Source organism: Ylistrum balloti, unplaced genomic scaffold, assembly GCF_031769215.1.
Source record: "Ylistrum balloti isolate Yb309-2 unplaced genomic scaffold, AGI_CSIRO_Ybal_v1 Utg369672, whole genome shotgun sequence".
Lineage (NCBI taxonomy): Eukaryota > Metazoa > Mollusca > Bivalvia > Pectinida > Pectinidae > Ylistrum > Ylistrum balloti.
In genome coordinates this window covers 827,577-844,016 of record NW_026781917.1, presented here as the reverse complement: position 1 = coordinate 844,016, position 16,440 = coordinate 827,577, and the positions used below count along the sequence as shown (strand labels likewise).

Below are 16,440 nucleotides of genomic sequence, written 5' to 3'. Positions count from 1 at the left end.
GTGAAGTTTCATTAAAAGCCGTTTCAATTGAGTGTCGGAAGTAATACCAGAAGGAACGATCACAATTAGGAGGTCTATACACAGTACAAAGAAGATATTTTTGCTCTGAAAACTGGAGTTCTGTCCAAATAATTTCACCCACCCGGAATTCCAAATCAGCTCTATGACGGGTGCACAAGAGCCTGGAAGCGTAAACAGCTATCCCCCCACCCGGAGACCCACGATCTTTACGGTATACATCATAATCACTAAGGAGTATATCAGCGTCTACGGTGGAGTTATCAAGGTGAGTCTCGGTGACACAGACAATATCATAATCTAATGCTATATTTTCTAGAAATGATAATTTGTTTTTCAGACTTCGAATATTTAGATGAAAGATAGAAATGTCGGTTTTCTCGATAGGGCCGGGGTTAGGATGGACATCGTTACATGACAGGATGAGAAGTTGTAAAATTAATAGAAAGCAAGAGTTGTTAGTAATGGCAGACAGAGTAGCGTGAATGGCTAATAATAAAGAAGTAATGATACTCATTAAGCTAGACCTACATCTTGTAAACAGTTTACTGATAGAAATAAAAATGAAAAAATGTAATGTAGTATTTATACCGTGTATCCGTTGGTAGAAGCAACCAATAGCTACTCTATACTGCATTAAATCATTACCCATCATCATCAAAAATTACATAAACAATAGAGTAGACAATAGAGTAGCCATCAGGTCCATCTACCAAGGTTTTATAGCCAATACACCCAGTAGTAATTCTTACAAGGAAAAGAAAAGAACAGAAAAGATACAAGATAGAAAATAAAGGAAAATGACGTAAAAAATCGTAAAGAGAAAACATGGTTTTCACAAGAGTATATCTGTGTATGGCACGTTGCGTGATGGAGAACTTAGATAATTACATTTAGATAAACACTTTCAGATATAACATCATAACAATATGTACAGGACAAGTAAAGGACCTAACATAAATTGAAACACACCAATCTTTTTAAAAAAAAAAAAAAAAAAAATTGTAATATACCATTAGGCACAGACGGAAATTTGTAATATATCGTTAGACACAGACTTAATATTGTACAATATCATTAGACACATAACAAATCTGCAGTATGCCATTAGTCACATACCATTTTGTAATATCTCGTAGTACGCAGCAAAATGTATTTTCGTTAGTCTATACCAGATTTGTAATATTCCAATAGATAAATATCAAATTCAAATTGATAATATCATTAGACACATACCATTTTTTTTAATATATCATTAGACAATATTTTAATATATCATTAGACATGTAGCAAAATTGCATTATGCCATTAGTTATATATTATTTGTAATATATCATTAGACATATTTGTAATATATCATTAGACATATGCAAGTATTTGTACTGTATCTTTAGACACATACCAATATTTGTAATATATCATTAGACATTTACCCAAATTTGTATCTTATCTTAAGACACATACCAATATTTGAAATATATCGTTAGATATACCATTAATATATAATGTATCAATATATCATCAGACACAGACCAATATTTGTAATATATCATCAGACACAGACCAATATATCTGTCAATATATCTGTAATATATCATCAGACACAGACCAATATTTGTAATATATCATCAGACACAGAATATTTGTAATATACCAATAATTGTAATATATCATCAGACACAGACCAATAATTGTAATATATCATCAGACAAATATCACATTTGCCATGTGCAATTAGTCGCATACTCATACTAAATTTGTAATATCTTATTAGGACATATATCTAATTTATAATATATCACTTGACACATACCAGAATGTGCAATAAATCGTTAGGCAAATATCAAAACTTGTAAGTTTTCCCTTGACACATATCAAATTAGTTTTATTCCTATAGTCGTATATCAAGACTTGTTATAATGCTGATAGTCACACATCAACTTTGTAATATATCACCAAGGCCATAGCAAGTGTGTAGTATTTCATTTGACATATACAAAGGTTTTTTTTTTATATATATCATTAGACACAAACCACATTATTAGAATTAAATATTAAGAGCCATTTAAATTCAGACGGAAATTTGTAATACATTTTTTGACACATATCAACTTTGCCATATGCCACTTGTCACATACGAAGTTTGCTATATATCATAATACATACCAAATGTGTACTATTTCTGTGTCTTTAGACACAGACGAAAATTTAAATTGTATCATTAGACACATATCAAATCTGTTATATGCCATTTTTCACATACCATGTTTGTAGTATACCATAATACATGTCAATTGTGTTCTATTCCATCAGACTTCAATCATTTGTAATATTTCTTTAGACATATATAAATTTTATAACATATCATTAGACACATACCAAAAATTGTAATACATTGTATATCATTAAACACATACCAAAAATTGTAATACATTGTATATCATTAAACACATACCAAAAATTGTAATACATTGTATATCATTAAGCACATACCAAAAATTGTAATACATTGTATATCATTAGACACATACCAAAATCTGTAATATATCATTAGACACATACCAAAAATTGTAATATATCATTAGACACATATCAAAAATTGTTTTATGCCTTTAGTCACACATCAAATTTTTAATATATCTTGTGTATTATTTCATTACACATAAAATATTACCGTAATTTAAATTTGTAATATGTCATTAGACATATCACCAATTTTTTCAATATGATATCATGAAACAAATCCTAAAATTTGTTATATACATGCATCATTGGACACAGACGAAACTTAGAATATATCATTAGACACATCTCAAATTTGTCAGATGCCATATATCACATACCATATTTGTAATATATATAATGCATACCAATTGTGTTCTATTCCGTTAGACTCAAATCATTTGTAATATTTCTTTAGACATATATCAAATTTATAACATATCATTAGACATATACCAAAATTGTGATATATCATTAGACACATACAATTTTTTTAATATATCATGAGACGCATAACAAACTTGTAATATGTGATATTAAAAATTTTCATAAGATACAACCTCTATGTTATCATAGACATATATACATGACCATTTTTAGGAAAAAACACGGAATCTATTATACGGAGCTTGGGTGATGTTTCAACTCTAGTGCTCTTACACATTCTGCAGATTTTATAATGATTTTGTCGGAGAATTCACTCGTTTTATAAAAGATTCTGCCGTCCATAGTCCACAGGGCATAAATGTGTTTTTCTTTGCGTAGCTTGTTGAGACGGCTTACAAGTCCTGATCGGTGTCCTGTGAGACTCTCCGTAATGAAGATGTTGTTGTCTAGGTTTTTACACTGTTTTTTGTTTTGGAAGATTTTGTGTCGGTCTGTGTAGCGAACAAAGCGCGCAATAACAGTCGTCGTACCATTTTTGACCTTACCCAGAACATGGGACCTGGAAATGTCCTCCCGATTTATGTTTACCTTGATAGCACGAGCAATGTTTATTACTGCCTCATGTGTATCAAAAGCAGAAAGATCCCCGTGGGGTACTGGGACGTTGTGGAATTTAAGCGCAGTGCGCCTGGAGTACTGTTGTTGTTCTTCCAACTCTGAGCGAAGATCATTCATTTCCGTTTTCAGATCCTTTAATTCTGATGCTTGCTTTTCAATTGTTTGTAAGAGGGGTGACACTTTTTCCCTGACGTTTTTAGTGACGATACTGTCGAGTTGGCTATCATTATTAATGGCGGTACTCACAGCACTCTGTATCATAGGTTGGATTGTCTGAGTGAGTGAGTTTTCTATTAAACTAGCCACCATTGTTGCTATGGTAGGAGCAAGCATCTGGGCAAATTCTTGCAGAAATTCAGGTGAAATTTGGGATTCAAGTTTATTGCCAGCCATGTTTGAATTACCGGTTACGTGAGAACCCGGTGTTCCTAAATCAGGGCGTTTGTTCTCGATAATGTCCGGAGACACTGGACTAGACATTTGTTTCCGTTTATCAGTAGCAGCTCCACAAATAGGGGTTGTGAAAACTAGAGCCTGTTCTTTGGTAATATGGAACCCTGTATCAGTTTTAGACGAGCACGCCATACTATATATACTGTTCACTATACGTATTTTATATAAGTAATGTTTCTATATGTGGCTATATATAGCTAAGATGGCTGTCCTTTGTTCGGTCACTATGAATCACAAAAATCGCCAAACTGACCTGATATCCTAAATATGGTGCAAAAATATAGGGTACAGTTTGTAATTGAATGTCCGTGTACACTTACTTGGAGTCTAGAGCTTAGAAAAATGTCGAGAAATATAAGAATTACATCAAAATGTCCCCACCACACAAGCACCGGTCAGTACACTCAGGCCATCACGTGACACTATGAAATAAACAGGTCAGAAGTGTCAACTTCACATTATCTGGTGAAAATAAATTTTAAAAACTCGTGGTCACTTAAAATTCAAGAAATTGTTTTTTTTTTTTTTTTATTTAAATTCTGACTTGATACGTTTTGCTACGATATTAGACTTGTACTGATTTCGGAGGGGACATTATCAAGATGGCAGCGTTGGAACTATCAAGAAGTATCTTGTACCGACCTTCTGGTATATTTGTTAAATATGAAATTAATTACGAGCGGAGTTTTCAACATACAGAGGGTAAATAAAGCAACTTCAAACCTCCTTGTATATCTCTATCTACAAAACCACACCATTGAATCTTTTAAAGTGTCTAAAACTGCGTAGTTGTTGGATTTCGCATGAAACTCCGTTTCAAAAGTTACTGTCATGGTTCTCATCATGAACAAAAGCATTCATAATGCCATTTCCGGTGTTCAAACAATAAAACATCAATGGAAAATTTAAACACACAAGATACAATAATATTTCCAAAGCAACATGTACGTTTTGTTGTGTACAGTAAACGATTCCATGTCAGCTAAAGATATCTAACATTATCATCAGAGCTACACTCACTACTACAACACCATACACTTAAAATAACGAATAATACACAAACGTTTCTTTCTACCTGTTTATTGATTGCTTTCCGTGTCCAGCTGATATTTCGCGTTGTATGTCAATATTAATTAACAACAATGAACTTACTTTGACGATTACAAAAAACGAGATAAGGATTTTTTTGCTAACAAGCAAACCAAGTGGAAATGGAACTACGATCCAAGCAACAGCCACACCGTTGATTCGGGGTCAGTAAGAACATTGGTACCACGGAACGTGCCATTAACACCGGCTTTAAATAACAGCTAGATCATTCAGTCTCAATCACATTTAATTAGCATTCTTGCTGCGAATAAATCCTCGAAAGATGTATTGAATTCCTCACAGATTATCAATTGAAAAATCAAAAATTGACATTACAAATTTGAATGTTTCCGACGAAAAATTCGGAGCATAAAAAACACTGACTACAAACGCTGTCTTAGTGTGCTTGATCATGGTTTTACGATCTATGACTGATCACTGACGTCATTTCCGTTGTTGTTTTCGTTGCTTTCATTGGTCGTTACAGAGGGTACCGTGTTCGCATTATTATCAGCAGAAAACGCAGAAGGGTTCGAATCATCAGGAATAAGAAGCTTCTGGACCCATGCTCGCGCCTGCGCAGAGCGAGGATAATTACGGGAAATGACGTCTCGAAATTCTTTCTCGTTATGTGCTTGTTCTTGAATAAACCAGTCGTCGATATTGATGTCATTGGCGAACCTCCTTCTACCGCCAGGGGTCGTGGAACACCGCCTTTTGTCGTATGACCTGAAGATCAGAAAAACGATATGGCGTCTTATAATACCTGTGAATGGAGATATCGGAGTACAACCATAGATTTAACATGTGGCGAATATGTTACTCTAAAGAGAAAAACAAATTCTTTCTGTTTTTCTTATATAGTTTTAAAAAGATACTGCATTCTTTGTGATGAAATGTTATTTGATGTCCAACGTGTGTACTTTTTCTTGTAGTTATTTATTGTATACATAAAAGCTGGAAAGATCGATTGAGAATGAAACTTACCTGGATTGTTGTACAGATGTTAAAACACACCGGTAACACCATTTTGTTGTGACGTGTGTCCAAGGTTTCCATGGTGCATTAATTCAACATCTCCCGTGGGCACCAATCAATGGTGACTGTCGTGACTTAGTGTATCGTGTAGTTTGAGGTTTTAGATATTCCAGAAACAAGTGTTATCATACAGAATGTTCAATGTTCAATGTGATTTTTTCCTCTCAAATATGTGAATAAAACACGTGACATCGTGCAGCCTCGATGTGGATTAAATGACAAACAGTAGTCAATATTGACAAATTGTAAAACAAACATGTAAAATGGATTAAACAAAAAATAGAAAAGAAAACACAAACTAAAATGACATGAATTAGATTAAATTTAATATGAATGCGTCCTGCAATGATTTGGGTGATCCATTTGAACGAAGAATTGCACAAATTGATTCTGTGAGCCTAGGGATTGAAACGTCTCAGCGCTCTCAAAAACACTTGGATTAAAACTTGTGCATAATATACCGTTTGTTCATGACATTTCGCAGAGATTTGTCTATCCGTCCGATTTCCGTTTCGTCCAAAGGGACATCCCCTCGTAAATATTCTTTGAGTTTTTCTTTGTGTTCTTCATGTGCACTCATCAGCTCGCTGAAATATAAAAAGGTTAGCGTAGATATCATGATTTTAATGATATTCGAAAAACCTTAGATAAAATTGATATATATATTAGATTTTAAAGGCAGTTACCAGTAGCGAATACAGCTGAATCATGTCTTAATTTTCAATTTTAACTCCTAAGTTTGTCTCTTTAATTAGACACTCAATGAGAGGAAATAATTAATATATATTTAAATAATTATTAAAAAACAAGTTTACTTCATGCTTAACTTTAATATACGAAGTATTTCATTAAGGAGGCGAGATTTAAAAATTGTTTCATTACTCGAAATCAATTTCTCCATCTCCGTCTTGGTCCATCTTGTCGATTAATTTATTCAAAGCCCTTCTACGCATAGGGATGTTGACTTGCTGTAAAAATAAAAATGAAATAAAACAAACAAAACATAAGAGCCATTTCTGAAAATCTTCATTCATTGAGAAAGTAAAGCCCTTCAAATACTAGTTCCTTTCCATGCTTTCTTTCATTTTCTGATACAGTAACACCACGAAAATATCGCAAGGTTAACAAATCTTGATCCAAGCACAAAATCATTAACACGAGGGCAAAAAGAATAAAAAATATAACTTGCCATTTTGAGGGTATATTATTTGTCTATTCATATTGCAAAGTAATAGAAATTTGCGTTTGTGGACATTTTGAAGGTTCAGTTGTATTTCAAAAGAATTTAAAAGTCACAATGTGATTGTTTGTGTGTTATGTGTGGCATGTTAGCTTCCTTTTACTTTGTAACATTATTTGATTATACAATACTGATTGGTAATATTAAACACACCTCTAAACCGTCCAAGAACTCCTCTCGAGATAATGACCCACTTTTATCGCTGTCAAGTTTGATGAAGAGTTCCACAAGTGATATGTTCTCCATGCGAGCATATTCCATCAGAACGAGAAGAGGGTCTTCATTTATCAGATCGTCCTCGTCCTCATCGTCATCCTGTTTACCTAGGACCTCCCTGTCGGCTTTCCATACTACACCATACTTCACCTTAAATCCTTGTCGCTTCTCAGTTAGATCGGACAGAATCTCGTAGAATTTTTCCGTCACACTCTGGTCCTGTTAGATTTATACATAACGAATGGTGAATTAATTGTGTATTGTTCATGCCCCCGGATCGAACGTTAGGGACATATTGTTTTTGTGCTGTCTTTTTTTTGTTGCCAACTTTAACATTGCCTATAACTATTGCACCGTAAGAAGAAGGGCATTCATATTAAGCATGTGTGTTCATTGTGACACGACATTTCCAAAATTTGACCTTGATCATGACCTTAAACCGACATTTGGAAAAATATAAACATTGACCTTTACTATTGCACTGTAGGATTTAAGTATTTCACAAAGTGTGCATGCAATTGTCACACGCCTTCCTCATTGTCGTTTTTATGTTACACTTCGGGATGTTACTGAAACCGGAGGCATAATGTTTCATAAATACATCTTGTTTTCAAATGTCAATGTCAAGGTCAGCGAGATAACTTTTGGGGTTTCATAAGCGTAACATTATAACGTCACGTTGAACACGTGTACATTTATTTATACAACTTATCTCGTCAAACAGACAACCATGACCATGTCTTAGTATACGTAAGAAAGTATTGCTTGAAGAAAGTGTACCTAAAATCAGTCGATGATATCGAGATAAACCCAGCTAGAATTCAATTCACATAAATGACATATTCCTACCTTCAAAATTTGGTATGGTATAGCATTGTCTTTAGATAAAACGCCCAAATTTAATTCCCCGAAAAAATTAGTGTATATCGTGTTAGTAAAATATTTATAAATCAGAAACCATGATCACTGAGGGAATAAAAATGTCTAAAGGTATTTAGTGCCTTGACGGACAACTTGTTTTGTTGGATCATTTTTGGTTACTGACCCCGAGATCAATCAGATCCAATCCTATGTTTGGATTTTCTTGGACACACTCCAGGATTTTTTGTGCACTATCTGGGAACATGGGATTTTTAGCCATCTGGAAAAAAAAAACAAAAAGAAAAACAACTGTATCAAGGTGTTATATATAACACTAAAAGTGATATAAACAACAACAAAACCTATGACTGTATACAGCACAGGGCAGGTACGGTGAAGATTTTTATTTGAGGCCCTCAAACGGTTTAAATTGATATATTTTTTTGGCTTTAGAGAGGTATCATGATAATTATGAGTATCCTTTTAAAACTAGAATGACCAGAACCGCAAAAGAAAAGCTGGTGAGACAAAATCATATAAAACAAGAATAGTAATAAAAAAAACAACAAACAAACAAAAACAAAACACAAAACATGCATTTATATTCTGTATAAATGATTATCCTCTACCTCCATACAAAATAAAATAAAAACAAATCAATTCATGTTTTTACATACTTCAACGTCCACGCTATGCTATGTGATTTTTATATCACTAGATTACGGCTTTCAAGCAATCAGTTCAAAGAATATGGTCACAATGCTCAATTTTATTCTAAATTGTCGGACAACCAGAAGCCAGTTGTGCTGATGGGTTTGAAGTCGTACATGTTTAATAGTCATATGGTCACTTTGAAACATTGATATAAAGAAAAGTCACATCAACAGAACTTACCCGTAGAACTCGTAGCGTAGAATTGTCTTTTAGTCCTTGTAACAGACACGTGATACAAGCGTCTGTAAGACGATTGCAACTTATGTCGAGATACGAGAGAGCTTGGTTAGTCTCAAGCGCCTTGCTCATTGTGATGGCACCTCGTACGTGGAAACCGTTCCATGAAATGTCGAGCTTTTCCAAATGACGGTTTACCTGGAAAAATGTGCTTTTAGCATGGTTTCCTTCAAGAGGCGTACATATTTCTTTTCCCATAAATTTGCTACATTCTATCGATAACAATAGGGATATAGTGTCTTGCTCAATGTCATAATCACAATATAGGACATTCCGTCAACCAGCTTCCATCAAAATGTTTGCAAACACAGGTAGAGAACTTACAATTTTACCTCACGGAATAAGTTAGTCTTGAGAGTTTTTTTTTTATTTTGTTTTTCAAGATTTTACAAAGGTATGCAACACACGATATATACTAGACTCACATACACATACACACCCTGGCAAACATCACACTACACCCATGTACACTCACTCAAAACATGCACTCATTATTTCCTACTCTTTCCTCTTTGCTGACATGACATACAATGTACTACTGTGTTTCATTCACAAGCCCCAATAATAATACAAACTCAATGACTGCTGTCATCATCATCATCATCATCATCATCATCATCATCATCATCATCATCATCATCATCATCATCATCATCGTCATCATCATCATCATCATCATCATGATCATCATCATCATCTTCATTATCATGATCATCACCATATCGTCATCATCATCATCATCATCACTATCATATCATCATCAGCAGTAACACATATTCAGCATTGTAATCATCATATCATCATCACCACTTCATCATCAACCTTTCATCCTCATTATCACATCATACACTGATCAACAACAGAGCTGTTTATTATTATTAGTGTTTTGCCTCATCATCATCTATTCACACCTAATCCCCAAACTTTATTCAAAATTATATGTTTTCAATAGTGTAATCCCAAACCAGAAGTGCAAGCATGGGAGTCTTGAGAGTTTAATACACATACAATTAACTATGACAACGTTACGTTCAGTGACGTAGAAACGACCAACTACAAAGAGACCTCTTCCTTAGATGAACCTGGCTGTCCACAAAACCACAAACAAGCAGGGTATTCTAAAGCCACAGTACGCGGAGTCAATATACAGACATCAAACACACTTACCTGGAGTGCTTTTCCTATTGCTGTCGCTCCGCCCATACGCAGATGATTCCAACTAAGGTCGAGCACTCTGAGGAAATCGTTGGTAGCTGTGTATAAGTGAGACATCATATATGTTGCTAGCACTATAATTGAAACTACATGTACTGTCCAAAAAAGTAAAATGGCATTTTTCAAATGGTATTTTTGACTAAATTTAAAGTTATTTCTGTATTGTTTATGTTTATTTTTAATGATAAACATATTTTTTTTATAAAACAATAAACATTTGTTAAACATAAACGCCATTATTTATGCTGTTAATGAATATATGTCCAAATGAATTTTGTTCTTATAAAGACAACATACCAAGTCCGTCAGCAAACACCTCACCGCCCCTCTCCCGGAACCCATTGTGACCAAGGTACAGCTCCCGTAAAGCATGGTTCTCCTGAAGTTTAAAAAACGAATTATACTGTAAAATGAAATTATTCGTGGAGGCATAAATTTGGTGGATTTAGAAAATGGTTTTCAGTTATAAGTAAACGCGAATTCAAATCATGTCAGATTTTAAACCCTTTATATATGAATTAACAAATTAAGAGGAAGCATGAAAACAAATGATTTATTGAAACCAAGAAATTCAGTGTTCTGAATACCATTTAAGACCGCAACAGTCAATGGGAATGCTATGTGACAGCCACGAATGATGTACCATTTACAATTTGTCACCTTTTCAATAAATGCTGAAATCTAACCAACGACTTATGAAAACAAGAGTTTTTTTTTTAAATTATATATCATGGTGTTTCATAAAAACTAACACTTTTAAAGAGAGAACATCGACTTCTGTCTAGAATTTAAGTGCCATGCAAGTAAGCACTGGGTTTCTGCGTGTACTCACGTCTAACATATCCTTGAAAAATAGTGCATCATCTTCAACGAAGCCATTTCCTACAAAACACGTTTTTATCATTATTTTGAAGAAGAAACACGTTAAGAAGATCATGTCATAGAAACCTGTCTAAAATAAAATATCGGTAGAGCAAAATATTTTCTAATCAACTTTCTTTCGTGTGCACTGACTTCTGAGATATTCGCGGTGATTAACATACGCGATACAGACTGTATCATACTATACGTTGCTTATATAATCACTGAGTTCGCGGCGATTAGCTTTTGAGAAACAGACTATACATATACTATCCTATTATCGTTGTTTCTTATCCTTGTCTTACTTCTCAGCGGTTAGCTTTCGAGAAACAAACTATACATATACTATCCTATTATCGTTGTTTCTAATCCTTGTTTTACTTCTCAGCGTTTAGCTTTCGAGAAACTTATCATACTTATATCGTACCATTATCGATGTTGTCTTTATTGGCGGCGATTATGAAAATAAATCGCACACGAATTAATTCATACAGATTGTTATTGAGTTCACTGAAATGCCGAATAGGACAGATTTAAAGGGGGAAAGGCAACCTTCAAAAACGAAGCTTGAAAACCATCAAACTGTAAAATAAAATGTAAATGAAGTGTTTACTTCGTGTGGATCCAGTTTCGTTATTTTACGATAATATATAGTTTCGTTGACAATTGATTTTGTGAATCAATTTCCATAACAAAATCCACTAGTACTTTAATTCATGTCATTTTTTATGTGCACATAAATATTTGTGAATTAATCGCAGTAATAACATTTTCGACAAAAATAAAAACCCACGAAATTCACGATTTCGCAGTAGTTTATTATATATTGCTAACCACAAATGATTTCTGTTACCTGTGTATCATTACATTGTTTCATGGCTTTTAGAAACCAGGCTACAGAAATAGACAATTTGTATTAGTACCTGAGAGATCAAGTCGACGTACGTAGTTGTTGTGACAAAGGGCTTTACAAATCGCTTCGGCACCTTCCGAACCTAGGTGGTTCTCCACGATTTTCTGTTGGAAATTTAATGGGTAAGCAGTTAAAATCCACAACAAACGAAGAGTTTCAGATGACAATAAGGGCCGAAGTCTAAAGATTAAATGGCGAAAGAAAAAGGCTTAAAAGTCACACTAAGGTAAGTGACAAGAAGAATTCGCCTGCTATCAAACAAGGGGACGCAACTGGCTGTCTGAGATTATATACAAAAACCAATACAAATTCGGTTATGCCAAGGGCCCAGATTTCGAAACTAGGAGGCGACTTAGTGAAATGAAATTTCATCGAAGGAAAAAGCAAACTATAGATGGGGAGCTGAACTAGCCTCATATATCTGATAACTTGGAAGAATGTCAAGTACATGAGCATATTATAAACCGTTTCATTATTCAAATGAATCAAAATTACAATAATTTTGTTATAACCAGCTTACCACGTCTGTCAGATAGAGATTCCGTGTCAGCACCTCGGCAAAATATCTTGCCCCTCGGCCTCCAATTCTGTTATTCTCCAAAACAAGGGTGTCAATCGACGAGTTTTTCTGGAAATGGTCGATATTTCATTTTTATAACTATCAGACCTTTATGAAAAAACGATAAAATTTCTATATATACACACAAAAAATGAATGTATTCATTTGTATTGATGTAGTATCCTTATCCATTGGATAAATGTTTTTGTTTTACATTGGTAATCGATGAAATCGACTATGCCGTATGTATATCATTCTGAAATCGTTACAATCATAACAATGCTTTTAAATAATTATATATATATCAACCATTTTTAGAAATTTTTTTTTGTTTTTTTTTTGTTTTTTTTTGTTTTTTTTTTTTTTTTATTTTATTTTTTTTTTTTTTTTTTTTTTTTTTTTATTTTTAGACTTACCACCAGGGCCGTTGCGAAGGCTTTGCTGTCGGTTGTTCTTAGCACCACGCTTAGTAAACTTAATGTTTCTTTTGCGAGTTGATTGTAAATCAATTTCATGTACTTTGCCCCAAATTCTTTGCATGCTTCAGTGTAAATTTTCTGGCTGGCATCCTCGTCATTGTTTTCCACATAATAATACTCTTCCTCCTCTGTGACGAGTTAAATTGACATATCTAATTATTTATCAAACAGAAAGTGAAAAACAAAACTAATGCACATCTCAAACTTAAATGAGTTCTATTTTACCACAAGAATTGCAGAAAGGCATTTTCCCGAACTTAAAAAAAAAACAAATCTTATGAAAAGGTTCTTTGTCTATCTACAGCAGACAGAAGTCTTTCCTTTCATTTTACAAATCAACACGAGTTACAATGTTCAGGTTCGAATCATATGAACATTATTGGTGCCAACCAGCAGGTGACGGCTCACGTGACCGGAATCCAATTGAGATTATCTGATACTCTCAACAACTACCGCTGTTGCCGGTCTAAAATTCACAGATAAACCTAACGATACTGAAATTCAGTGAATCTATGTATACATTTATACTTATACATTTGTCTTCCAAAACTTTGAAAATACATGTACTACGAAGATATCTTGTGAGTGAACGTCTGTAGAGCGAATTACCTACCGTCGAAATCAAAGTCATCGAACTCATCCAGGTTGATACCCTGGCCAATAGTCCTTTCTGATTGTTTTCGTATTCTCGCTTTCTCTATTGTCTCTTCCTCGACATCGAAAGCGCCTGTCGCGTGCATCTCGTTCAGCTTTTTGATCCTAAGGACTTTAGTTTGGGGTTCTCGTTTATTGGGAGTCTTGGAGAGACGATATTTATTAGCTAAGGCCTGTGCCTTGACACTTGTCGCCGCTAGGCTCGTGCTGTTGTTATTTCTCATCATAAGTGATGTTCTCCTCTGAAATGGTAGAGTACGGATTGAAATATTGTGATATGATATCCTCAGTGTGTGGGTCTAGGTTATTGCCAAATCGCCAGATCGATTTCTATGTTTATTGATTCATGACCGGTTCTTCGTGATGAGGTGAAAGTCACTTTCAATTTTTGTCGTGACATCATAACAAATCTCGTGAAACAAAATTATCAAACACACATCAATTACTCTTGTTGCCCTAAATGGAAGAGTGAGAATAACCTCCGAAAAGACCGAGGAAACCGGAGTGCCCGGGGAAAACAAACGTTGTCAAAGAGTTGCGAGTGCATCATCAATTTCACCATCAAATCACTCGACATTTTCGAGGTTTTCGCTTTATAGTCTTATTCCCCATTCAAATGTATTAGTAGGATAAGAGTATGCTGAAAGCGTATTGCCGAATCTCTAAATCAACATGTAATTTGTTTGTTATTGCAATTTAAATGATTTTCAGTTGTTAAAATCAACTGAACGATAATTAATGCTGTATAAAAAGCAATGTTGACAGATGTAAAATCTCGAAAACAATAAACATACTTTGTACCAATATGACTTTATAATGAGACCAAGAAGGTTTGTATTTAATGATGACCTATATGAACAGTGTTAGACTTGATATAGTTACTTTATATACGTGCACATACAAAACTCACCTGTGACGTTTTGGCCTTGTTGGTGATGTCGGACATCACCGAGCCCTGTCTAAGCTCCATAGTGTCCATCTTAACGGTCACTTGTACAGGTAACTTAACTAAAATTTAACACCTTAGTCAATATGTCCACAAATAATTGATAGATTTGTCCTCCAGAAACTTTCCTACATCAATATCATCGTAATCGATCTTGAATATCGATCACAATTGTCATTGAAATTTTCATAGATGCTGTACTGGAATTGTCATTTGTTCACGTGAGGCGTTCAACGTGTGCTCACTTTTTTCTGTCCTGGTAACATGGCCGCTTTCATTCCTAAATCCACTCTTTAAGATCAATAGCATATCTATTTCAACTAGCTGTACACTACGTCCCGATACAATATCTCACGTCGATATGTGGACCATCCACACTGATGTCCAGTTTCTATAAAACCAATACAAATGTTCCTTATTTTTACAGTTTTCTCTGTACCTAATCACCGTACTAAGGAGTGGACTGACAAGCCGCTGACCAGAGGATTAATGGATTAAAAACAATACACATAGTCTCATAGCGATCTCAATACAAACCCATGTTGATTGTATACAAAACATTGAGATTGGTTAATCTTCCTTCGTAATAAAATCGTTGATCCGGAGCTAATAAACTGAGCAATGTATAGTAGCTTTTTTTCTAACTTGATCTGCTCAGTACCTGACAAACTCAAAAATTATTTCAAATGCTTTTCACAGATGAAATTCAAACTCAAACTGTATGGGTAAAGAGTCAACAATAATTATTTGAAAACAATGCACATGAAATGAAAAATGAAATGAAAAAAACTCGTTAAGATTTTCATGGCATTTTTCTAAGCTTTAAATCACTCATTAAAATCACAAGGCTTTCAATTTTAAGACCCAGGTTGTGGTTCTAATATTTATTATCCGCACACACACAAACACACACACACACAAACACACACACGCGCCTCACACACACACACACACACACACACACACACACACACACACACACACACACACACACACACACACACACACACACACACACACACACACACACACACACACACACACACACACACACACACACACACACACACACACACACACACACACACACACACACACACACACACACACACACACACACACACACATTCCGATACCAGCCATTCTAAATCCTTAGTTCAGTGATATATTAACACGTAGTTATTAATTACGGGTCTTTATTTCCGCTTAATTGTTCAATCCAAAGCGATCCATCCATTACAAATGTGAACACATAGAAAATGGCGAAGGGCCTATTTTTCAAATTATGTTACAAGTAAATACTGATCGAGGACATGATTGTGACAATGATAATCCAGAAACGCCAAATGGTCACTTTAGGAATCGCCCAATAACGAATATTATTTTAAAAAAATGGTGTCAGTTTTTTTAAGTATCTATTGGACACTGTTGCCATCGAAG

At 34.4% G+C, this 16,440-nt stretch overlaps 1 protein-coding gene across 1 annotated transcript; it reads right to left on the bottom strand.

Moving 5' to 3' along the window:
- Positions 1 to 6,544: 6,544 nt before the first annotated feature.
- LOC132562433 (leucine-rich repeat-containing protein 74B-like) lies at positions 6,545 to 15,033 on the bottom strand. Its single transcript, XM_060227178.1, has 13 exons — positions 14,965 to 15,033; positions 14,014 to 14,296; positions 13,338 to 13,528; positions 12,883 to 12,990; positions 12,373 to 12,466; positions 11,421 to 11,470; positions 10,886 to 10,967; positions 10,541 to 10,626; positions 9,317 to 9,511; positions 8,607 to 8,702; positions 7,499 to 7,780; positions 6,988 to 7,073; positions 6,545 to 6,692 (listed from the first exon to the last, which is right to left on the bottom strand). Exons 1-13 carry the CDS (start codon positions 15,031 to 15,033, stop codon positions 6,545 to 6,547), a joined length of 1,770 nt encoding a protein of 589 aa, XP_060083161.1.
- Between the last annotated feature and the right edge of the window lie 1,407 nt (positions 15,034 to 16,440).